Source organism: Mytilus galloprovincialis, chromosome 12 (genome assembly GCF_965363235.1).
Source record: "Mytilus galloprovincialis chromosome 12, xbMytGall1.hap1.1, whole genome shotgun sequence".
Lineage (NCBI taxonomy): Eukaryota > Metazoa > Mollusca > Bivalvia > Mytilida > Mytilidae > Mytilus > Mytilus galloprovincialis.
The window spans coordinates 77,371,634-77,398,662 of record NC_134849.1 but is presented as its reverse complement, the minus strand read 5'-3'; the positions used below and the strand labels follow the sequence as shown (position 1 = coordinate 77,398,662).

Sequence of the window (27,029 nt, the reverse complement as noted above, 5' to 3'; positions counted from 1 at the left end):
AATTTTATAATCAGTCTCTAGATCTCGGGACTGAGAGGGATAATTTGATAAAAAAAAATGTAAATGATGCCAAATTACTGACACCAACCAAATTTAAATTTTATGGCACAAATGGTATCCATAAACAGTAAAATAACATTTTTATATGTTGAATATATATAAATACTGATCTGCGGTTTTAATTTTGCTTTTCTGTTTATTTTCTCTTTTCTATATTTTGTCATTATATATCATTAAGAATTAATGATAATCATTGTAATAAATTGTTTGTAATTATACTGCTTTCTTAGGGCGTCCTTGATTGACTATAAGAATATTGTATTGTGTATTATATTGTTATGTTATTGAACATCGTGTCACACTGGGTATGGTTCCAGATCGTGATATTTCTTTTAGCTTATTTTATACCGACCGGATGTTGATATTTCAACGTTGTGAGACCGAAAATGTCTGTACAGTCGTTTGTTAGCAAAAGAAAGAAGCATTTCATTGGTTTATCAGCACCGTTGGGATATGTTCCTGGTTTAGGAAGAGGGTAGGTCAATGATGTATACCAAGTTGACATCAGACAATAGACAATAGACAATATTTTATTCGCACAAACACATTTATAAAAAAATATTATTTTTTGACGTCGAAAATGTATATTTTACAGGGTTGGACATGTTTTATGCTGTACTAATTCTCCATATCAAGTGTCTATCATAAAATGATAGTGTGGATCAAAAGTTATGTACTGAATCAGGGATGGGGTGGATTACTTTAAAATGTAATTGATTAAATTACAATTACTTTGCTTATAAAATGTAATCGATTACATTACAATTACACCTTATTTCAAATGTAATTGATTGCATTAAATTACTTTTCTTTAGGGTAATCATGATTGCTTGTGATTACTTATGATTACATTGTATATTGCAATATTCAAGAATTTCTAATAACTTTTTTTCCTCATGAAAAACCTAATTTTGGTGATTTTTTTTAAAGCCATAATTTATTAATCTTATTCAAAAGAATTTAGACAAGTACAGTGTAATTTGATAACATAGCTATATATAGACAAGTGTCCTTTCTCTATGTAAAAGATATAACTTTGTTTTTTCTACAAATTTTAACCAAAATACTGCCCAATTCACCAAAAAACTGCTTAAATAATGAAAAATCAATTAAGTATAGTTTTATTGTCTGTGAGGACATAATTGACACATCCATAAATGTTTTGACAGGTGTTAATCACTTCTTTCATTTTTTTTTACAAACAACAGGTGAGCTTGGGTACTAAAGTTTTATTGTCTTAATTGCAATATCAATAATGTTATAAGTGGTGAATTGTCATAATTTGTTTGAAAATTTTGAATACATGTACATATATATCATAATATTTATGGAAAACAAAATTTATTAAAATTGTCAAAAAATGAAATATGGTTTTAAATTCCATTTTGAATTAAAAGGGCTCATGCACTTATGTACATGATGTACAAAATGTATGTTGACCCTCAGAGTTAAAAGGAACTAAATGTTTTCTGCTTTTGAATTTCATTGTAGTTTTATAAAAAATATTGGGCATACTTATATGAAATTGGAGTTAAATATCAGAAGTGTTAAATCAATGAACAAAAATGCTTTCAACATGTTCAAGACATACTCTTATGTCATAAAATTACACTGCAAAATATAATGGATTACAGCTGATTACGATTACTGATTACGATTACCCCATGCCAGGTACTGATATATTTGATGTGGGATTTGTCAGTAAAACAAAGACATGGCAAATTATCGTGTGTTGTATGTTAAATTAGGATAAACTTATAGATTTCTATTTGTAAGCAAAATATAGCCAGGCTATTCAATGAAATTTACAAAACGTCCGACACGAGTTAAAATACAAGCCAAATGTTTCGTTAAAAAGTTTCACTACAAAGGAAGTAAGGGGTTCCAAATCAACCAAAAGGCTACTAATGAGTCTGAAATGACAATGAATTTATGAATGCCGGTTGACAAATGGGGACATAAAGGCCGCACCCAGTAGGCAGGTTGCAGTCTGTTTTTGAAAAAAGTATTCAATATATGAGTTCTGCGAAACAGACATTTTGACCAGACATGGAAACCCGCCCCCCCTAAAATATGCCTGTTTTTTATTCATCATGTTCATTAAATGCTAAATAATTCATTATTCTGTTGGAAATTGTTGTTTCTCATAGTAAAAAAATATGGACAAGATTAGTGTTTTCAATCCAGATCCGGCAAGAATTTTTGTTTAAAGCAAACATCAGAGTTAGATTTTTTTCTCAAATATCTCAGACTGCCTCCTCAAATTTAAGTACCTTAACTTTAAATCTATCTAGAGCTTTAAATACTGACCGGGGATCATTGTTCAGCTATGTTATTCTGAAATAGACTAGGGAGCAATACTTTCTGGCTCAATCCCGTCTTGCTTTGAAGGTGTCATGATTGTCATCCACAGCCTAAGCAATAAGTTACTGTAATTTGAATTTCAAAATGACCGAGTGATGTTATTTCGACGCACTGGTCAACTCCACTAAAGCGAATCACATGACTTTTCCATAGTCGGTATATACCAGCGAAAAATATTTTTATAAGTAAAGAACTGTTGCATAAAAATTGAATACACAGGAAATGGCAAAGTTCAGGAAGTCTACTCTTATAAATCACTTTACAAAAAAAAATTCCAGCAAACATGGCAAAGGGATATAGCTATGTTACGGTAAACCATGAATTAAGATGTTCAACGAGACACCAATTATTATAATTGTATGCAGATTTTGGCAACCATGATTATACAGCATGTTAAAAATGTACACAAGAATTTGTCCTCAATCCATGAGAATTGGTACATACCAAAATAAGTTAATTCACAGTATAAAAGGTTTCTCTTTGAATTTGATATGGTCATGATGGTGCTTAATAGGCCAGTTCCGGGATACAGTTTTCAGACAAAGGGATTCAGGTGCACCTTCTGGTATAACATGTATAATCATGATAATGACATCTTAAAGGTGTTCTAAATTCCTTATGTTCCTGTGAAAGACATGATTCCAGAAACCAGAAATGACGAATTGTCATTCAGTTATTATATATATAAATAAGAGAACATATAACACAATAGGTTATTTTAATTGTTTATGTATCATGTGTATGTCATACATTGTATGTTGTCACATGTCAATGCATGTGGACAAAATAAAACGACTGTTTGGAAGTTAAAAATCAGGCAGCTATCAGAGGAATTAGATAGATATCCTATAATACATGTAATATGTACATTGACCTATAATGGTTTACTTTTATAAATTGTTATTTGGATGGAGATTTGTCTCATTGGCACTCACACCACACCTTCTTATATCTATGTATGTTGTATAACGAACCCAAGTATGAGAAACTTCCTATTTCTATTTCAGAGCCACTGGTTTCACAACAAGATCTGATATTGGTCCAGCTAGAGATGCAGATGATATATCGTAAGTACATAGTACTATAGGTCATGTGCATTCTGTCATTTCTACTTGCCTTCTGTATGCACCACACTCCTTCCTACTCAAATAAACCATAGATGATTTGATTAGTATGAAGCAAAACAAGGGGGAGGGGTCTCATGTCACGTGTGGAGCAAGATCTAAAGATTAATGCAGGAAATATACTTTGAAAATGAAAGAAGATGTACATGTACTGTAGAGAACAATTCCAAAACAGTGTTTTAAAGAGGATCTAGGGAATTGACCGATTACTAATTTGAATAGATAAGAGTTAAATATAGAAATATTTGTTCGTTAATAATTTATACACTACATCATGCTACATACATTGTATATCTCATTATACCCCCGCTTTAAAAAAGGGGGGGTATACTGTTTTACCTCTGTCTGTCCGTCCGTCAGTCAGTCCGTCCCATGAATATTTTTCGTTGCAGGGGTATACTGTTTTACCTCTGTCTGTCCGTCAGTCAGTCCGTCCCATGAATATTTTTCGTCGCATTTTTCTCAGGAACTACAATTCAAGGATTTCTGAAATTTGGTTTCAGGGTTTATCTAAGTCAGCTATACCGTGTGATGCGTTTTCAGATTCATCACTCGACAACTTCCTGTTTACCGAACACTTGCATATTTTTACACTATTTATTTTTTCGTCGCATTTTTCTCAGGAACTACAATACAAGGATTTCTGAAATTTGGTTTCAGGGTTTATCTAAGTCAGCTAAACCGTGTGATATGTTTTCAGATTGATCACTTGACAACTTCCTGTTTACCGAACACTTGTATGATTTTACACATGATAGCCAAGTTGAACATTTTCGTCACACTTTTCTCAGGAACTACAATACAAGGATTTCTGAAATTTGGTTTCAGGATTTATATAAGTCAGCTATACCGTGTGATGCGTTTTCAGATTCATCACTCAACAACTTCCTGTTTACCGAACACTTGCATATTTTTACACTTTTTATTTTTTCGTCGCATTTTTCTCAGGAACTACAATACAAGGATTTCTGAAATTTGGTTTCAGGGTTTATCTAAGTCAGCTATACCGTGTGATACATTTTCAGATTGATCACTTGACAACTTCCTGTTTACCGAACACTTATATGATTTTACACATGATAGCCAAGTTGAACATTTTCGTCACACTTTTCTCAGGAACTACAATACAAGGATTTCTGAAATTTGGTTTCAGGATTTTTATAAGTCAGCTTAACCGTGTGATGCGTTTTCAGATTCATCACTCGACAACTTCCTGTTTACCGTACACTTGCATATTTTTACACTATTTATATTATCCACTTGCGGCGGGGTTATCATCAGTGAGCAGTAGCTCGCAGTTTCACTTGTTCATTGATTTTTGAAAAAGAAAATACTTGTATGCCTCCATTATGTGGCAGTAAATGTGTGTGGCAAACAACGTTAGTTCAATGAATTGAGAAATGGATACATAAAATGAAAGGACAGCCCCAGAATACAAATGTGATTATGTTCTATTTGTATTTATGTTTATTGTAATTTTGTTTCCATAGTGATGACAGACACGCTCACAATAAGAAACAGAAAACCGATGAGGAGGAAGAGGAAGATTTGAACGATGCTAACTACGATGAGGTAAAAAAACCATGTCATTTCAGAATGTCTGTTGTTATTTCACTTAAAGATTCAAAGTTTGTAACTATCAAACATCAATCATATCTATACAGTATCAGTTTTGTTCATTGTTGAAGACAACAGTATTTGTGTAAGTGTTAGAAATCATGTTGCATCTCCTAATTTTTATATCATATATATAGAAAAAAATAATATATTTGCTATTTGCTTAAATATTTAAAAATGAAACAAATATAAGAGTTCCTTGTGAAGGCTGTTCAAGAAATACATATTAATACTTTTGCAAATGTTGTCTTGACTATGTTTACACATGGTGTCTCAGGTTATTTCCATACATAGGGCTTAAAATAAGTGTGGGTCTGAGGTCTGGGACTTTTCTTTTCTAGAAGAGGACTGTTCAATTTAAAATAACAAAATTCAAGGACAAGTTGTGAAACAATTTTATATGAATTAGCAGTAAAATGCCTTGTATTTTTCAGTTTTCTGGTTACGGAGGAAGTTTATGTGGTAAAGATCCATATGATGAAGATGACAAAGAGGCTGATCAGATTTATGATTCTATCGACAAAAGAATGGATGAAAAAAGGAAAGAAAGGAGAGAACTGAAACTAAGAGAAGATTTAGAAAAATATCGTCAAGAACGTCCCAAGATCCAGCAGCAGTTTTCTGATTTAAAGGTAACAGTCAAACCTGTATTAAAAAGGTCTTTATATTGTAACCCCAGAAACATATGTAATGTTTACATGTAATTAGATCTATGTGTATTTATTGTGTTTACATGTAATTAGATCTATGTGTATTTATTGTGTTTACATGTAATTAGATCTATGTGTATTTATTGTGTTTACATGTAATTAGATCTATGTGTATTTATTGTGTTTACATGTAATTAGATCTATGTGTATTTATTGTGTTTACATGTAATTAGATCTATGTGTATTTATTGTGTTTACATGTAATTAAATATATATGTATTATTTATTGTAGAGAAACTTAGCTGAGGTATCAGAAGACCAATGGTTAAATATCCCAGAGGTGGGTGATGCTAGAAACAGAAAACAGAGACTGGCTCGCAAAGATCAGTATGTAATACATAAAATTGAGAATGGAAATGGGGAATGTGCCAAAGAGACAACAACCCGACCATAGAAAAAAACAACAGCAGAAGGTCACCAACAGGTCTTCAATGTATTGAGAAATTCCCGCACCCGTAGGCGTCCTTCAACTGGCCCCTAAACAAATATATACTAGTTCAGTGATAATATATAGTCTGCTTTTGTATAGGGAATTTCTGTCATGAATTCATATACCATACCCCTGCTTTTTTCTAACAAAGTTAAATATCCCAGAGGTTGGTAATGCTAGAAACAGAAAAGAAAGACTGAATTCATATACCATACCCTTCCTTTTCTCTGACAAAGTTAAAAATCCCAGAGGTGGGTGATGCTAGAAACAGGGAACAAAGATAGGCTCGCAAAGATCAGTTTGTAATATATAGTATGCTTTTGTTAACTATGTGTGTATGGGGCTTCAGTGGCCAAGTGATTTGATTAGTCAAGCTACTGTATAACTATAAGAATGAGAAGATTTGGTAGGATTGTCAATGAGACAACTCTCGACCAGACACAAAATGACATAGATGGTAACAACTGTAGGTCACTGTGCAACCTTCCACAAGGAGCAAACCTATACCCTGTAGCTAGCTATAAAGGCCCCAAACTGACTAATGTAAAACAATTCAAACATAAAAACTAACCGCCTGATTTATGAATAAAACAATGAATAAAAAACAAATATGATAATAATAATGATATACAGCAACAAATGACAACCACTGAACTACAGTCTTCTGACTTGAGACAGGCAAATATGTATTAATAGATATAGGAAGATGTGGTATGAGTGCCAATTAGACAACTCTCCATCCAAGTGACCAAGTAACAATTTATAAAAGTAATCCATTATAGGTCAATGAATGGCCTTCAACACAGAGCGTTGGCTCACACCAAACAGCAAGCTATAAAGGACCCAAAAAAAGTATGTTTGTGCACACCCACCCCTCCACTAACCTTGGACAGTGGTGTAAAAGCACAACATATAAACAAACTGTATAAAATAGCTGAAAAGGGCTTAACTCTTCAGATAGAAACAAAGCAGAAAAGCTAAGCTAATAACAAGACATGGCAGGGTATTTATACATCTCCACAATGAAAAGACCAGTACAGATCTGAGAGTACTCACAGTCGCTGACAGCTAGTTCAAAGCCAATATCTGTTATGAATTCATATATTGCACACCTTCTTTCTCTGACAAAGTTAAAAATAACAACCAGGAGTTGGAGATTGGAAGTCAAAAAATTAATAAAATTGTGAGTGATAGGAGTGTGTGTGAACTCTACTGACTAATTATACAGTTATTTATTACTTGTAATTTTTAATAAAATACCATGCACTATAAAAAATCAACATTTTTGAAATGTATAAACTTTTTGTCTACCAATGAAATAAGTACAACATTGCAATTTTATTGAAATTCTCCCATATTTATTTTTCCAGATTTACTCCACTTCCAGACAGTGTATTGGCAGGGGCTGTTGCTAGAACAGGAAATGCTACATCAATATCAGATCGAGACCAGGTAACATATTAAACTGTTAAAACCTTGTCATAGAGACTAAAAATTATTAGAGGGTTAGCGCTATAGAACCAGGTTTAATCCACCATTTTCTACATTTGAAAATGCCTGTACCAAGTCAGGAATATGACAGTTTTTGTCCATTCGTTTTTGTTATTTGATTTTGCCATGTGATTATGGACTTTCCCAATTGATCTTCCTCTAAGTTCAGTATTTTTGTGATTTTACTTTTTATCTGAAAATATTGTTTTTGAACTGTCTGCCAGTCCATCCATCCATAAGCTAATTTGTCAGTCACTTTTTTTCCAGTTGGTTACACAAATACAGTTTATTGGTTTGCACCCTTACAAGTATATGTGGTCATATAATGAGATGAAGAACCCTATTAATTTAGAGGTTACCATGTAAAATTTCAGGGTCATAGTTATTAGAAAAAAACACTAAAACTTGTGCAGGAAAGGGGTATCTGGGTCCTTAATCAAAATGGGCTCTGTCACATATATAATAATGAAAAGAAGATTGCTATTTGTTTTGATGTAACTATATATAATAGAGTTCAAGGTCATAGTTACAAAAAAGTGGATTGTTATGTAAGACCATATTTTTGTCTAAATAACAGAAAAGAATCTTCTTGTATAGCCAGCATAAAAAAAATGACAGCAGGTCACTAAAAGCTTATCTCGTTATAAGACAGCACCTTATTTGTTCTTTAACTTTCATCATTAAACATGTTAAAATATTATTTATTTTTTGGGGGGTTGCAGTCTCATTGAAATATACCCCACTCATATAGTATGATCCCTTTAAAACTTTCTTTCAATTTCTTTTAAACAGAAATATGGCGGAATTAACACACCGTTTGGAGCTATTACCCCTCTGGGTACCTCAACACCAGGAGATATTGATATGAAGAAGATTGGTGAAGCTAGGAATACATTGATGGATATTAAACTTACACAGGTAATTAAATTTACACAGGTAATTAGCTTGTACAGGTTATTAAACTTACACAGGTAATTAGCTTGTACAGGTTATTAAACTTACACAGGTTATTAAACTTACACAGGTATTTAAACTTACACAGGTAATTAAACTTATACAGGTTATTAAACTTACACAGGTAATTAAACTTATACAGGTAATTAAACTTACTCAGATGATATCAGTTGGTGGATATTAAACTTACACAGGTATTGTGACTATGTCAATAACTTATTCTGGTAATGTCATTTGATTGGTGTTAGACTAACACAAGTCATATCAGTTAATGGATATTAAACTTCCACCGGAAATTTTAGTCAATAGAGATAGAGATACACTAACACTGGAAAAGGACATATGAAATCATAGAGGAATGTGAAAAAACTAGATAAAAACATTTCACAATTTTTTTTATTTACCCATTGAGAGTGTTGACTATAAGAGAAATAGGTTTAACAACTTGTGAAAATTATATATTGCTTGACATCATCTCTCATTGCTAGGTAAACTCATTTGAGATAGTAAAAATCTTGTTCTATAAAGGCCAAGCTGAAAATACAATACATTTATCTCCTAATTTACACAGGTAATATCAGTTGATGGATATTCAACTTGTGCGGGGAAATGATAGTTGCTGGTTTTATACGAAAGACATTGATTTTGTAGATCATTATATTAAACATGGTAAGATTGAGCTGTTTGACAAACAGTATTGTTTTTCATGCTAACACCATATGTACCTTTACTTATAGTATAGTTAGACTGCAAAATGAATTTTATTTCTAGGTATCCGACTCTGTGAGTGGTCAGACAGTTGTTGACCCCAAAGGTTACCTCACAGATCTTCAGTCTATGTTACCCTCACATGGAGGTGATATCAAGTAAGTGTTACCCTCACATGGAGGTGATATCAAGTAAGTTGTTACCCTCACATGGAGGTGATATCAAGTAAGTTGTTACCCTCACATGGAGGTGATATTAAGTAAGTGTTACCCTCACATGAAGGTGATATCAAGTAAGTTGTTACCCTCACATGGAGGTGATATCAAGTATGTTGTTACCCTCACATGGAGGTGATATCAAGTAAGTTGTTACCCTCACATGGAGGTGATATCAAGTAAGTTGTTACCCTCACATGGAGGTGATAACAAGTAAGTTGTTACCCTCAAATGGAGGTAATATCAAGTAAGTTGTTACCCTCACATGGAGGTGATATTAGTAAGTTGTTACCCTCACATGGAGGTAATATCAAGTAAATTGTTACCCTCACATGGAGGTGATATCAGGTAAATTGTTACCCTCACATGGAGGTGATATCAAGTAAGCATTATATGTTATATGTATAGATAAGATGTGTTTTGAGTACCAATGAAAAAACTCTAGTATCTTCTGAAAGTTGAGGCTATATTGCATCCTTGTCCATCTGTTAATTTGTGAAGAAAAAAATTCTATCACATATTTTTCAGGTACTTAGGAAATTGACCTCATATATGGTCCCACCTAATTTCTGTTTGCTGATACTTTCAATTTTTCAATAAGTTGAATTAACCTAAACTTTTTGTTACACTTTCCTATAATTACATTAGCTGTATGTTTCATTATAATACGTTATTCTGATTGGCTACACTGCAATCTTGCGTTATTCCTTAATCAACTTCATTACACAAAAAATTTTACCATTCATGACACAAGGTCCCACAATAAAGTGCACAGGTAAATTAAATAAAAACTTGATAAAAGTTGTGTTTTCATGATTCTAGCTTAAAAATGTACTTATAAGTATTGAATGCTTCTCTTTGTAACTTCATAGGGTTGTAAAAGTGTTGACCGTGCACACATTTTTAGAATCCAAATGTACTTTGGTCAACGCTTTTACAACCCAATGAAGTTATAAAAAGAAGCATTCAATTCTTAAATAAAAGCATTGCACTGAATGACTTTATATGTAGTCAGCAGCTTTGCAATGATAATTTTTTCCAATCTGTCAGATACATACTTCTTGTTTTGTATTCTTTAATTACGAGTTGGTTAGCACAACAACCAGTAAAACTTTGTGCTTGTACTTGCTAGAAAACTGAAGTAAAGTTTGACAAGCCTCATTTTCTTCCTGTTATAGAAAGCTAGTACAAATGAATTTTATAATTTTCTATAATGAACGAATGTTTTATTTTTATCTTAAAGTGATGTGAAGAAAGCCAGATTACTGCTGAAGTCTGTGAGAGAAACCAATCCTAAACATCCTCCAGCGTGGATAGCCTCGGCTAGATTAGAGGAAGTCACAGGGAAGTTACAGACAGCTAGGAACCTGATCATGAAAGGCTGTGAGGAATGTCCTAAGAGTGAAGATGTGTGGTTAGAGGCTGCTAGATTAATGGTAGGCAATGGTTGTATTTAAACATTCCAACAGTAATAACCTAAAAAGAGGGCATGTTTGTGAGCACTTATTTAGCCTCCCTCTCACCTTGGACAGAAGAATATACAGTGAAACCTGGGTAAACCGAACCCTGATAAAACCGAATTTCAGTTTAAACCGAACAATTTTCAAAGTCCCACAAAATTTCCCTATCAATTGACGTTAATGTAACCTGAAAAAACCGAACCCTGTCAACACCGAATTCCGAACGCTTTTTGAAGGCTCGTTAGTAAATTTGTACCTAAAAATTACCTGTCAAAATCGATCAATACCAATCAAAACAATAGAATATTATTAATTATTTGCATGATTTAATTAAACAAACACAGGATGGCAGAGTATCCCCGAAGGTATTTGAGGTTTAATGAACTTGTGGGTTGTTATTACAAACTAATTAGCATGTCTGTGTCCATGTAAAAAGTGATTTTTTGGTAAAGAAACATTAAACTGGTCAGCTACCCTCATCGCCGATAATGACAAGAAAGGAACTTTCCCTCAGATCAATTAAATGCACCTTACTCAAATAAATACGGCCACAAAATCGAAACTGCCATTCTGTAGCTAAACTGTTTAATTAAATAATAGTTTTAAAGCCTTTCACCGGATTAAGAAGTCGTGCAACACAACAAGGTCAATGGATTTCGATTGCTGGATTACCTTTAGAGGCCCTATATATTTGATTCGTATGCTCCCGAAGACTTCCGTTAGCTATTTAGCAACGATAAAGTCCGAGAATAAACTGGACCCCTGCTGTTGTTTCACTGTTATCGTGTGCCGAAGTATCAATCAGCAGGTGACCAGTTTAGTCCGAGAACTCGTGTGTACAATGACGTTCCCGATTCAACTACGGAATCGTCATTTGACAGTGACTGTGAATCTGAATTGGTCAGTGAATTAACGGATGAGAAAATAATTATAAAAAGCAAAATCGCTCCACGTCGGACATCTCCCAACGACGAGCGTGATTGACGGAGTGGCGTTTGATTTATAAACAAAAATGTAGCAAAACGTCTATCTTCATCTTCTTTTATTTTTACATTTACATCTAAATTAACACAAAAATAAACTGTCGTCTGTTGTGTCACCTATTATCCCTTATCAGTAAATGCCAAAATTATTCTTCCGTTTACCTCTACAATCCGAACACCTGTGAAAACCGAACAAAACGCAAAGTCCCGTGGGTGTTCGGTTTGGACAGGTTTCACTGTATGAACAAAATGTAAAAACTAGTTGCAAATGGCTTAACTCAGTGAATTGAAATGAAGTACAAATAAACCAAATAACATAAAAACAATAGGGAAAATGTACTAATGAATAAGTACTAACAGTTACTAAAAGAACATGGGGAAATAAATGTGCCAAAAATCTTTTAAGAAAAAGTAGATGTTAGAGAAATAAAAAAAAATATACCGTAAATATGGATGAATCATTATATTTTGATAGCCAGCTGACCAGGCTAAAGCAGTTATAGCACAAGCGGCCAGACAACTGCCCTCCTCTGTCAGAATATGGATCAAAGCTGCTGATTTAGAAACAGAACTGAAGGCAAAAAAAAGGGTCTTTAGGAAAGGTAAGATTACATCAGTGAAAATGTTTAGTGTGTAGAATAGGGCATTGAGCTTGGTTTCAATTTTGTTTTTATGTCCCATTTACAGCATTATATTTTCTGGTCTGTGCGTCTGTTCGTCTGTCCCGCTTCAGGTTAAAGTTTTTGGTCCAGGTTAATTTTCACAGTCCACTGAACATAAAAAATGATAGTGCCAATGGAACATTCGTGTACTTGGTACACATTATTTTTAACTAATGAAGTAATTAATGTCTTCAAAAGTTGTTCTATAACTATCTATGAATTTGCGCATAGATACCAATTTTGGTGGATTTGGTCAGTACAGGGGAACCACAAATTTTAACGTTTAATAAATTACTTATTTTCTATATGAATATATGCAGACTCTGGCAAAAACCATGAGATGCAAATTTTCTTAATCCATGAAAAATGGCACCTACAAAAAAATAATGATTTCACAGTTACTCTAGAAAAGTGGAATTTATTTTTGCATCTATTGTGTACATAGTAATTTATATATATGGAAGTTTTTAACAACCTTGACTGGCTATACAGACAAAGACATTTAATAATATGTTCCAATCTTTATAGTAAACTTGGTCAGGTAGTGGAAAGAGGTATAATGAATTACAAAATGAAGATTTTATGATTTGTGAAATTTGACATAATATTTTTAGCTTTGGAACACATTCCAAACTCTGTCAGACTGTGGAAACAAGCTGTAGAACTAGAAAATGAGGAGGATGCTAGAATCATGTTGAGTCGGGCTGTAGAATGTTGTCCAACAAGTGTAGAGGTACTGCATTGATTCCTTCACCTACTGTAGTGGGGGTAGGGTAGGGGGCATTATGTTTTATGTTTAGTTCTTCCAATCAAATTAAAGTATTGTTTTTGGTGATTTACCTTGAATTTGAGGTCACATCAACCTGATGATCTTTTTGAGAATATTGAAATAAATTTTTTACACTTTTTTATTTAATGTGTTTAATGTGAACTTTTAAAAATATATTTAAAATTAGGGATCTGACTGACATTTTGCAGTTCAGTAAACATGGAAATGTATATATCTATGGGTGTGTTGTCCTATGGACACATATTCTTGTTTAACTTTGAAATTTTGGTTAACCTTGCCTGACCTCTAGTCTGACATGTGATACTCTTACCTATTTATAGTTGTGGTTAGCCTTAGCCAGACTTGAGACCTATGATAATGCCAGGAAGGTCCTAAACAAAGCCAGAGAGAATATCCCCACCGATCGTCAGATCTGGATTACAGCTGCTAAACTGGAAGAAGCCAATGGAAACAATCACATGGTAGACAAAATCGTAGACAGAGGTAAGATTATAAAATTAGATTAGGTAGAGTCCATTACAATGAATGGGGGAGGGTAGGAAGGAGGATTGTTAAAGGTAGAGTCCATAACAATGATAGGGAAGGGTAGGAAGGAGGATTGTTAAAGGTAGAATCCAATATTAGAAGTGTAGGATAAAATATTTTATTTTTGGACATGGGTCATTTCATATTTATGTTTGTTTATTTTATGACTCCAGGGACTTAGAGATATAACCGAACGACTGAAATCCACAACTTAACAGAAGTAACCATGACATTGACGAATGACGGATACAGCAAGTGATGACTTATTCATTGTTAAGTCTGTTATCTATTTTCTGTGGTTCATTGATAATGATTCATGTACCTTGTTTAGCTGGTTGCCTCTTGTTTAGGTGTTCCTCATGATTCAGTAAACTGTGACCTTTTGAGAACTCCTCTTTTTAAGAGGTGTTCTGGGTGATTATTTTATACCCTGTATTTGTAGCTCTCTTGTTTAGGTGTTCTCTGGTGTTCTTTTATACCCTGTACTGTAACTTATTTCTTAACATACTCCTGAAGTGTTGACAAACTGACATTTAATGTGACCTTCAGACATAGACATCCCTATAAGATTGAAACCGAGAATCTAGTAAGACCAAACATTATATCAGTGAGTTTGCTGCTGACAACAAGATTATTTAATTTCTATATTTTATTAATAAAACATATAAATAATTTGGCCCTTGGGAGTCAAGTACTCAGCTAAGGGAAATTTAGCTCCAGGCCCTGTCGACGACACTTGGTGTAGATGGACCAAGCTGTAACTTTATGACAACTTATGTTTGACTTTCCCTGTCAGCAGCAAAACTCAAAATGACCAACTACCTAGCATCCTTGTGAAATTTGAGAATGGAATGTATCACTCCTTGCCTTATAACCAAATAAGGAGTGATCATGTAGACTGTAGTCCAGGGGATTATCAGTACCAAAACCTGTGCTACACCCATGCAGATTATGATGTCATTAAATAAACAGCGCTTATATTTACATAATATAAGCTTCTATATATCCATTGATGTAATATGCAAATTTACCAGATAAAGGTAATAATTTGTGTATGGGGATTTAAAAAGTTTAGTTTTAAACATATTTCATTTGCTTAGATATGCAAAAGGAATGAGACACAAGTTAATCAAACTTATATAGTCTTCTTCCAACTTTTAAAGTCTTTCCTGACCTCCATGTTCACGTCAATGTAATTACACTTTTGGAAGATGTTTTTTTTTTAGAAACATGCACTTCAATCTCAATATATTCCTAGTAAGGATCAATTATTATTTGTGGGATATTCTATTTTGTGAATTTTAATGTTTGAACCATTTTTATGCTCCACCTACGATAGTAGAGGGGCATTATGTTTTCCGGTCTGTGCGTCCGTCCGTTTGTTTGTTCGTCTGTCTGTCCCGCTTCAGGTTCAAATTTTTGGTCAAGGTAGGTTTTGATGAAGTTGAAGTCCAATCAACTTGAAACTTAGTACACATGTTCCCTATGGTATGATCTTTCTAATTTTAATGCCAAATTAGATTTTTACTCAATTTCACTGTCCTTTGAACATGGAAAATGTGCCAGTGGGGCATCCGTGTACTTTGGACACATTCTTGATTTTAATATGACCAAACCGCTTTATCAAATATCCATGAAAAATACAATTTTTACTAAAACCACCAAAAAAAATGAATCCACGAAGGTGGTAAAATTTATTTTATCTGGACTCCATGATACATTGTGAATATTTGCAGCTTTGAACTCCTTGAGAGCTAACATGGTAGAGGTGAACAGAGACTTGTGGATCAAAGACGCTGAAGATTGTGAGAAGAGTGGAAGTATAGTTACCTGTCAGGCTATCATGTAAGTTTAATATCAGTTACCTGTCAGGCTATCATGTAAGTTTAATATCAGTTACCTGTCAGGCTATCATGTAAGTTTAATATCAGTTACCTGTCAGGCTATCATGTAAGTTTAATATCAGTTACCTGTCAGGCTATCATGTAAGTTTAATATCAGTTACCTGTCAGGCTATCATGTAAGTTTAATACCTGGTTGAGAGGTAAATTCTTCGTTATTGGGGATACATTAATATTTGTTGGATACCAATTTTCGTGGATACAGGAGAACCATGAATTTAAGTGTTCAACAAATTCAAAATTTTCTAAGAGATTGTATGCAGAGTTTGCAAAACAATCAATTTGAATATTCAGGAATATGAAAATTTTCCTTAAAACACGATAATTGTTACCCATGAAAATAAATTAATTCACAAAAATTACCTGCCAGATTCCAATGTTAGTCCCATGTCTTTACCTATAAAGTTCCCATGTAAGTAGTCAGTTACCAGTTAGACTGTCATGTTAGTTCTCAGTTACCTGTCAGGTTACCTTATAAGTTGTCTCAGTTACCTGTCAAGTATCCAGGTAAGTTTGTCAGTTACCTGACAGATTACCAGGTAAGTTTTCAATTACATATAATATAAAAAAAGAAGATGTGGTATGATTATAATATAAAAATAGAAGATGTGGTATGATTGCCATTGAGACAACTCTCCACAAGGCTATCATGTAAGTATTCATTTACCTCTGACACTTTTTTGTTAGTTGTCAGTTATTTGTCAGACTTTTACACAAGTTGTCAAATACCTGTTGACCTATTATCTTTTAAGTTGTTGATTTTCTTGTTGGGTTATTTTGCAAGTTTTCACATTCCTGTCAAATTGATATGCAAGTTTGAAGTAACCTGCTAGCTTAGTATATATAAGTACTTTCTTTATAGAAGGTAGACATCCAGAATCGTCAAGTAATTGGTTTTGTTTGTTTATGAAAATAAGAAGCTGTGGTATGATTGCCAATAAAACAACTCTCCACCATACACCAAAGGACATAACAATTTACAACTATAGATCACCTTGAACAATGAACTTGTTTATTTGAAAATATATGTATTTATTTATTTACAGACGAGCTGTGATAAGTGTTGGTATAGAAGAAGAAGATAGAAAACATACTTGGTTAGAGGATGCTGAATCTGTAAGTCTGATCTAAAAATAGAAATCTTCTGAAAGGGAAAAAAAAAGGTCTACAGCCTCTAATTTTGCAGTTGAGTGTGCCACAGTTATGATGTCTATATCTAAGTCTTTTCTTTCTGTGGACAGTGTGTCACACATTCAGCTGTGGTGTGGTGTGCCACAGTTATTTATACCTATGTTAACACCACTTTTCTTTCTCTTAATAGTGTGCCACAGTTATTTATGCCAATTTTGATACCACTTTTCTTTCTGTTAACAGTGTGCCACACATTCAGCAGTGGAATGTGCCAGAGCTATCTATGCCTTTGCCTTGGCAGAGTTTCCCAGTAAGAAGAGTATCTGGTTGAGAGCAGCCTACTTTGAAAAGAGTCATGGATCCAGGTTAGATTTTATATTAGATGTTTTACATACAGTAAATTCAGAAATTGTTGTGATTTTTTTTATTATGGCAAAATATGCGACAGGGTTATAATCCCAATAATTTAAACTTACATTTTTAAAAAAATTACATGAATTTAACAGGCTTTTTCTTAATATCATCAAGATAAATTTGCATTTTAGTCAAAAATGACAAAATAGCAATAATTTCTGAATTTACAGTATCATTAAGTGATAAAAGTTTAATTAATGAACTTTTTTTTAAGTCCATAAAGAAAATTGTGGTTTATGAATAAAAGACATAGATTATGACTGTTGATTCATTATTATCCTTTGAAAATATATTTTGTTGATTTTGTGGGAACCACAAGATTATATGTTCATCGAAAGACAATTTTCTTTAGGCTTGTATGCACACTTTGAAAAAAACACCAAATTTTAATATCAATGAACATTTAACTTTTTCTTAATATACAAAAATTGGTACCCATGAACATAAATAAATCCACAATAAATGATATACACTTCTGCTGTACATTTTTGTAATCTTTACATAAAATGAGGAGGTATATAATAATCCGAGTCTTATATTTTATAGGGAATCTTTAGAAGCATTGTTACAAAGAGCAGTCGCTCACTGTCCTAAAGCAGAGGTCTTATGGTTGATGGGAGCTAAATCTAAATGGATGGCAGTAAGTTACATCTAACATTTCGGCGAAGAAATAATTCCTTCATGTCATGCTCTGCTCATTTTAACATGGATTTATAGGCATTATATTTGTCAATATTTTACACTGAGCATTAGGGTAGATACTTGAAGACCATTTAAACTGATGGGTCAGACAAAACTTATTCTTCTTTCTATAAAATCCTCCTGTGGTTAGGAACACATCAATTTCTTGATTATTCACAGTGGACTATTCTTACACGATCGAAAACCAACAACAATGTGGCAAATAAAACAACAACAAAATGACAAGCAAAAGTCAACAAAGCCCCACATAGATAGAAAGACTGTGCAACCAAACCCCACCATGGATGTTAGCTCATACCTCTCCAGGAATTGTGATGTAGTGTAAAAGTAACAAATTCTTCATTTTATTTTCTTTCGTTTATTACAGGGAGATGTTCCTGCTGCCAGAAGTATTTTAGCTTTGGCTTTCCAGGCCAATCCTAACAGTGAAGAGATCTGGTTAGCTGCTGTTAAGTTAGAGTCAGAAAATAATGAGTATGAGAGAGCTAGGAGACTTTTACAGAAAGCCAGAGCTAGTGCCCCAACAGCTAGGGTAAGTTGAAGAGCTCCATGTGAGCTTATGCCATCACTTGGCATCTGTCGTTGTCCATCGTTGTCTTAAAGTATTTATAGAATCTTCTTATCTGAAACTACTGTGCCAAATATCTTCAAACTTTAACTGTATGTTCCTTATGGTATCTAGTTTACGAATTGCATCTAAAATTTTGATCCACCAACAAACATGGCCGCCATGGCTAAAAATAGAACACAGGGTCAAATGCAGTTTTGGCTTATATCTCAAAAACTAAAGAATTTAGAGCAAATCTGTCAATGGGTAAAATGTTTTCTAGAATTTTATTATAGATAAAGATAAACTGTAAACAGCAAAAGTGTTCAGTAAAGTAAAATCTACAAGTTTATACAAAATACAAAATAACAGATCATTTATTGAAATCAACCTAGCTGTATAAATAATATAAAAAACTGATCATGTCATCATGTTTATTTTTTTCATCACATTTTATCAAGTTGTATTGAACATTATTATCACACTTGACTTTTTATGCTAATGTATGTATGCAATGTACTAGTATATGTTTGTGTTTTGTTTGATTTTTCATTACGAGGGCCTCAGGGAAGATTAGTTATATAGCTAACTGTGTAACCCTCTTAAAATAAAGTATTGTTGTTGTTGTTGTTGTTGTTGTTGTTGTTATATGACAAACATTTTCAATTGACCCCTTGAGTATTTGCACTTTAAAGAAATTTTTCACAATTTGTTCACCCAGTTTGTTTACTAAATGAGTTTTAGAGTATCTTGTATAAAATTTGTATTTTATTTCCTTGTACGTCCAAAACATAGCCACTATGGCTAAAATGGAATATCAGGTTAAAGTGCATTTTTTTTATTTGGAAGAAAATATGAGATACAAAGAACATTGAAATGGAATTTTTAAGCCACTCATTAATATAAATTGAAAAGCAAAAATAATATTGATGAAATATTTGAGCTATAAATTACAGGTGAGTGAATCCAGCTCTTGAGAGCCTCTTGTTTTTGTCTAGTTCAACAAAAAGTAGATCCCTTTGAAATTAATTACTCAACCATATAAATTGGTAGGCTCTAAACGTAATGAATTCAAGGTTCGAAATTAGCAGGGTCCACTCGCCAATGGCCCCATAAACTTTGTGTGGGCTACTTAAATTTCTGCTTTTCTTGTAGTGAACTATATATATCGGCTACCAAAATTTAAGCTGTGGGCTACCATGCCAAATTTTTTACTTCAATCCCTGGTATTAGGTATAAACATATACCAAGCTTTAAACTTGTCACAATGGGAGATAACTGTGAAAATACTGTTGACATGAACAGACAATTAATTCATATTCATTTTTATGCAGGTCATGATGAAGTCTGTGAAATTAGAATGGTGTTTAGGAGAAATACAGAACTCTAAAACATTACTGGTAGAAGCTGTCAGACATTATTCAGACTTTCCAAAGGTAAATATCTTTTTTCATAATTTCTTTATCATTTTTCACAGAAAATCTATTATTTTTGTTAAGTGAAAAGAAAATTTATCAGGCTGTGGTATTATTTTCACTCATGAATAAATTCCTAAATAGTTGAAAGCAACTGAAATTGTAGATTTAAAAGTTTTGTTCTAAGATTGTTTATCTGGCATGAAGTTTTGATAACATTAACTGGAAACTAAAGTACACATTTTCATTTTGATGTGAACTCTTTAAAATAGATGCCAAAGTAGGGTTAATGATTTACTGAAGGATGTTCGCTTGTCATGTTTTAGAATTTTTGTCAGATTTTCGAAATCCTCTGGTTTTATCCATCTGAATGCCTTAAATAATTTTGCCCATTGACCCCTGTTTCTCTTTTTATAAATCTTTTACATGTATAATTATAAGAACCATTTGTAAAAATCTTATTTATTTTTTAATAGTTTTTGAGAACTTTAACTTGTCAATGATAAAGCTATGAAAAATCAAGAGAGAACATTTTCCCGCCAACATTTCAATGGGTAATATCTTGAAAACAAGCACATTGACCCCTATATTTTTTTTGCTTTTTTGCTTCCTTAATTAATTCCCTATCAATATATACTAGTGTTATGGAAAGTTATATAATTTGAAACTGAGTAGCAAACTTCCTTAACATGGAAAGGTGATAGCGTGAGCAAGGAATGGTGTTCTATAAATACATATTTGTGCTTTCTAATGTTTTAAAGACAGAATAGTTAATAAAGTCTTATTTTTTCAGTTATGGATGATGAAAGGACAGATAGAAGAACAACAAGGAGAGAAAGAGGCCGCTAGAGATGCTTATAATCAGGGGGTCAGTACTGGTCAAATAAGTCTGTTACATGTCCACCTTTTAGTTGTATCAGTGACATTTTTACCTTTCATTTGAATTAAATGCATTTTTACCTTTTGGTTGAATCTGAGACATTATTACCGTTATCAATAGAATAAATCTGACTGGAGCAAAAATGTTCAGAATGTTGAGCTCTACAAATTGTCCATAAATGACCAAATTTGAACATTTCTGTTCGTTTCTGTCTATTGGCCCAAGACTACAATTAATTCCTCTATCTGTTCTTTATAACATTTTGTCGCAATTAAAAAAAATCCCTGTTTTTTTATCTATTTTTTTGTGTTTGTGTAATGAACTGTACAAGTACAAAAATATATCTAATTTTCAGAAAAATTGCATTTATACATCTTCCAAATTTGGTCAATAAACATCCATACCCCTATAGGCAAGTCAAGAGATGTTCCGAAAAGTGTAAATATTACCTTTTTGCACTAATGGCCTAATCACTCTTTCCATATCAAAATCAGTTAAAATAAAACATCCAAAAGTTTATTTCAGCTCTCTTATTTCATTTTCGTCCCAGAAAAACTAAGAAATGTATGAGAAAGGGAAAGAAAAAAAAGAAAGAATACACTATAAATTAATGTGAACAATATTCCTGGACAACATAAAGCAGGATAATTAATTGTGGTCTTGGGTCTATAAGGGGCCAAAACCTTGACCAATTCCAATAAATCTTGGCATGATTTAAGCTTAGTGTATTATGAGACAGTTTTCAAGTTTCAAAGCTATCTGATATATATATTATAGAAAATGTGGCATTTTTTATATCTCCACTTTGGATTCTAAATTGTGATGTTGAAACCCCCCTTTTTTTTTTGGCCGATCAATGCATTTGAATGGGAGCATATAGTTGGAACCCCCCTTTACTCTGGGTTAGGAACCCCCCTTTTTAAAACGGCTGGATCCGCGCCTGATATTTCCATATTAAATTGAGTATAAATGATATGTGATATGGAAATATACTTCTTTTTGCTCAAATCCTTGCTGAGATATGATCAAATATGAAGTCTAGATGTAACAAGACTTGCTTTTAACTATATATGTAGACAGTATGGTCTGATGCAAATTTTATTCACTTTACTGTTTAAAACCTGCATGAAATTTCAGCCTCAATATTTTAACAACCAGCCATCCAACAGAAGAAAGTAAAGGTAGTCTGTGAAACAGACAAGTTTAAACAACCAGTAATAAGTGCTTTTGATATAGATTCAGTGCAATCTGTTTAAATGAATACAACTTTTAGGTGTATAGAACTTCAACAGCACTATAACTAGTAGCCATAAATGAAAGCTTTCACATTAATTAGAATTAGATAATTATAATTACTAGTATAATCTCATTATATTTCGCCTTCACATTATTTTTCACACCTACAGTATGAATCAAGGATAAAAGTCTGTCAAACTGATATCAGTAATTTCACAAATAAAAGAATACGTCACAAATCCTTTAATATCGAATATCACTAATAAAAATAACAACTTAAACAAGGCATATCTTGTCTTCACATCTATCAAATTTCTGTATTTGTTAAACTAAGAAATAAGAAGATGTGGTATGATTGCTTAATGAGACATCTCTCCACCAGAGTCTTATAACATTGAAGTAAGAAATAAGAAGATGTGGTATGATTGCCAATGAGACATCTCTCCACCAGAGTCTTATAACATTGAAGTTAACAACTATATAAGTCACTGTACTGACTTCAACAATCAGCAAAGCCCATACTGCATAGTCTGCTGTAAAAGTTACCAAAATGACAAATGTAAAACAGTTCAAACAAGAAAACTAATGGCCACCATTATTTTCTAAAGAGAATGATTAAATAAAAAAACAAGACTAAATCAGCCTGATGTTAAATTTTTCATATTATATTGTTGAGGTGTGCTAAACTGAAAAGTTTGTCAACAGTTTTTTTATTTATTTGATTTAAATCATAAGCTTTAAAAAGATTCTACGTATAATTGTCTACAGATGTCAAGAAATTTCAATGTTGTGTATTTTGGCATCTGCTTTGCCTTTGAACGTGTCACACCCAACCCATATTAACCCTTTGTTGTCAATATCCAATGAGTAAGGAAAGATAACTCCTTGTTCTTTCATGTTTTTACATGTAATTAGAGTTCCCTCCCCTGATAGAACATGGATTCCATGGCTGACACAGTCTGCTACTATCACCAGACCTTTTGGTGTTGTCACAATATCTCTGGGGTCAAAAGGTCGTTTGGTAGAATTCATTGAAGGGTGACCTTGATAAATCCACTTAAGTGTACCATCTTGTCCTAAATTGATTATTCTCCCGGAATCGTCTGCTATAACATCAATAACCACAATGTCTTTGTTTGTATTGGTGGTTATTCTGTACGGAAATGTTAACATTTCGTCTCCAAAGGATTGTTTCTGTTTTCCATCCATTCCATAGACCATGACTTTTCTGAAGCTATCGTCTCCCAACTTATACATGTGTCCACGATCAGTAACACCTAACAGAATTCTGTTGTCTTTCGTGACATGAATAGCACGCGGCAAAAGTCCAGTTGAAACGGAGAATACCGATTTGATTTTCCCAGACTTCATTAGCATTTTGACCTCACATGTGTCACGCATTGACAAGAAAATATCATTGTTAGATGAATTAGACATGTCAAAGATGTCCGCAGAAATCTCATGTAAAGTTTTGATATTGTTATCTTCAAAGGTTATCTGTTGCAATATTTTAGTGTTGAAATTTGAAATCCAGATGGACGTCTCACCAACGATACGTAAACGGTATATAAAACTCAAGTCAGAATCGTAACTATTGACAATAGTCAAGGTTTCATTAGGATTTTTATATTCTGTAATTACTCCAAATAATTTAGCCATGTTTTCTGTACTCAAATCCCCTTTTTTGAATTCCATTTTGTCCTTTTTAGCCTGATCACGTAGGCTCTTGGCATATTTTTTTACCATATCAATAGTTTCTTTTTCTGATTGGTCGATTCTGATAAGTATGTCTGACTCTGGTGCTTGGCCTTTCTTTGCCATTATTGCCTGAATAATAATCTCTACAGTCAAAGGTTAAGATCAGATTTACAAATGCTCACAGTTTTTCACTTTATGCTATGTCTAGTTTCATGTTTTCACATGTTATGAAAAAGCTCATCTTGTGCTAGTACTGTACAGAACTTGTTAGATTTGTAGTTCCAACTTCCTATCCTTGTAGAGAACTAATTCTTTGGTATGTGGATTAATAACTCAATGAAAACTACAGTTCACACAGTAAATTAACTCTAATCCTGTCCAGTTAAAAAAAATATCAAACGTTTACTGCACAGGTAAAAGGAAAGTAATGTTTAAATATATCTTTGTTTATAGCAACAACATAAACAGTTCTAAAAATAGAATGCTAACAATTTGTTAAAATATTGATTTTTCACAAGGTGGATATTCATGGCTTTTAAACTTTTTTAAAATTATTTTTAAATGTTCATTTATATCAGAATAGATCTAAAATAAGGAGGAGGGGGGCAGAAAGGAAGGACCATACTCCGACACTATCTTTTTAGAAAATAAATTGATGGAAATTGTGAGAGGGGGGAAAGTTGGGTACATTGTATTAGGAAAAATAAACTGTTATGTGATTTTAATTTTTTTTTGAAACAAAGGCATTTTTAATAGTTGATAATGCAAGAAGCATTTATATAGGGGAAGGTGCCACTGTTAAAGCAACATGAATTATATGAAAAAAAGGGGGGGGTTGAAGTTCTTATAATGGTTCTGTACAAAATCATTGATCTTGACTATTTGTTGTTCATTGTTTTCCTTGTAAGTAAGTTTTTTTTCTTGGTGGAAGTCTGCTCTCACAGTTGAACTGTTTGATGTGTTTTATTATTTCTGGTATCTTCTTATGTTTAATAGATTTTGTGCATCACAGTTAGATAAAGACAATAATCAGGGAAACATGCTGATATATATGAAATTGAAATGCAGGATACTAGTATGTGTATAATAAAGATAAACAAAAATACACATGCATTACTTTCTGCCAGGAATTTTGCTATATATATATTTTAAAACATGAAATTGTAGATTATTATATGAATTAAAGACAAACTTATGACCAAATATCCAAATAGTAGCAGTATTTCTCCCTATGGCCTTTAAGCACTGCAGTTGTACTCTGGTGCTTAATTTCCACCATGGTGCTATCTTGGATGATTTTATAATAGAATGTATAAGGGCCATGGTACTCTCTTTTTTTTTTTTGAAAACCAATGCTACATTAATTTCCATGATGCTATTTAAAAATTCTGGGGAGAACACAGGTTTTTAAATCCTCAAAACTTTAAAAAAATATTATTTAAGAATTGAATGCTTCTTTTTGCAGTCAGGGGTGGTACTTAAACAAGTGATTTCAAAATCACTTCATTGAGTGATTTTGGCTGTGAAATATTTAAAATTTTCGCACAGACTTTTCAAAATCACTGAAACAAGTAATTTGAGAAGTTAAAATTTAATTCACTGTTTTGTTACTTCATTGGGACGCAAAAGCGTTGACTGAAGTACATTTTGTATGAAGGGCTCTAAAAATGTGCGCACAGTCAATGCATTTACACCCCTACGAAGTTACAAAAAGAAGCATTCAATACTTATAAATAAATTTTTTTGCTAGGATCATGAAAACATGATTTTTATCAAGTTTTTATTTAATTTACCTGTGCACTTTATTGTTGGACCTCCTGTCATCATGAATGATAAGTTTTATTGTGAAATGAAGTTGCTTAACATGCTTAAGGAATAACGCAAGATAAGCCAATCAGAGTAACGTATCATAATGAAACATACATCTAATGTAATTATAGAAAATTGAAAGTTCATAACACTAAACACTGACACTATCTAAAAGTAAATACAGTATCATACAATTTTAGTTTTATAATTTCAGCTAAAAAAATGTCCCAAAGCAATACCATTGTGGCTGTTATTATCCAGACTAGAGGAAAAGAATGGACAGTTAATTAAAGCTAGATCAATCTTAGAGAAAGCTAGACTCAAAAATCCTCAGGTCCCAGATCTATGGTAAGAAACAAGATGGCATTTCATCATGCACGTACAGGGCAAGCTGTGTTATCTGACACACTGGGGGACTAGAGAAAAAATGTTAGATTAAGCAGGGTGTTGGAATCCTTAAGTTTGTTCTGCAAAGCTAGGCCTATTTGGGACCATGAAAAATATCAATTACAGGATGTTGGAATATATCGTCCTCAACCACAATAAGTGAAAAATGTGCATGTGAAATTGAGTTATTATTAAATATATATCTTTAACAAGTTATTTTTAAGGGGGAAGGGATCTTCTTGCTGAGTGGTATATAGCCTGTCAACGTTGAGGTTGCTAATTTGAATCCTTCACTTGGCAAGTTCAGCTCCTACCTTACTTGACTAGGATTGCATTAGCATGATTAGTTTTCCTACTGATAGTCAGTGGTTCTCTACAGCTTTCTCCAATAATAACAACTGACCACCACAAAATAACATAATAGTGCTGAAAGTGGTGAAAAAAAAACGATCAGTCTATCAACGGCCGTCTGTGTTCTTGTTAATTTTACTTCTAACTATCTGTTTAAGGTGGTTCATAACACTACAGGGAGATAAGTGTAAAAATCAGCTGAACGTTTTAATAACATTTTATTGTTAATACATATAAAGCTTCTCAATGATCAAATCTGTAATTGTAAAACTGATATATATCCCACAAAATATTTTGCCTATAAAGTGTGTGGTTTACATTTTTTGGCAAAGGGTCTAAGTAAATATTTTGTCAAAAATTTAGTAAATTAAATGCACCAAAATAATTTTAGTCAAGGTGTTTTGCCAACATGGTCAGTTTAAGGATATAACTGTGACATTACATACATAACTGTAGAATGGTCTA

General features: G+C 32.9%; 1 protein-coding gene across 1 annotated transcript in view; it reads left to right on the top strand.

Annotated features, from left to right (window-relative positions):
* The first annotated feature begins 396 nt into the window (after positions 1 to 396).
* LOC143054899 (pre-mRNA-processing factor 6-like) overlaps positions 397 to 27,029 on the top strand; it is a 30,604-nt gene continuing 3,971 nt past the window's right edge. Inside the window, exons 1-20 of the mRNA XM_076227989.1 lie at positions 397 to 535; positions 3,432 to 3,491; positions 5,039 to 5,120; positions 5,600 to 5,797; positions 6,108 to 6,202; positions 7,676 to 7,757; positions 8,589 to 8,714; positions 9,522 to 9,616; positions 10,917 to 11,109; positions 12,592 to 12,718; positions 13,393 to 13,511; positions 13,889 to 14,051; positions 15,830 to 15,938; positions 17,041 to 17,110; positions 17,369 to 17,490; positions 18,086 to 18,179; positions 18,609 to 18,773; positions 20,123 to 20,224; positions 20,997 to 21,071; positions 26,041 to 26,174. Of these exons, the coding sequence (XP_076084104.1) occupies positions 447 to 535; positions 3,432 to 3,491; positions 5,039 to 5,120; positions 5,600 to 5,797; positions 6,108 to 6,202; positions 7,676 to 7,757; positions 8,589 to 8,714; positions 9,522 to 9,616; positions 10,917 to 11,109; positions 12,592 to 12,718; positions 13,393 to 13,511; positions 13,889 to 14,051; positions 15,830 to 15,938; positions 17,041 to 17,110; positions 17,369 to 17,490; positions 18,086 to 18,179; positions 18,609 to 18,773; positions 20,123 to 20,224; positions 20,997 to 21,071; positions 26,041 to 26,174 (2,300 nt within the window). The 5' untranslated portion in view covers positions 397 to 446. The remainder of the gene's footprint in view (positions 536 to 3,431; positions 3,492 to 5,038; positions 5,121 to 5,599; positions 5,798 to 6,107; positions 6,203 to 7,675; positions 7,758 to 8,588; positions 8,715 to 9,521; positions 9,617 to 10,916; positions 11,110 to 12,591; positions 12,719 to 13,392; positions 13,512 to 13,888; positions 14,052 to 15,829; positions 15,939 to 17,040; positions 17,111 to 17,368; positions 17,491 to 18,085; positions 18,180 to 18,608; positions 18,774 to 20,122; positions 20,225 to 20,996; positions 21,072 to 26,040; positions 26,175 to 27,029) is intronic.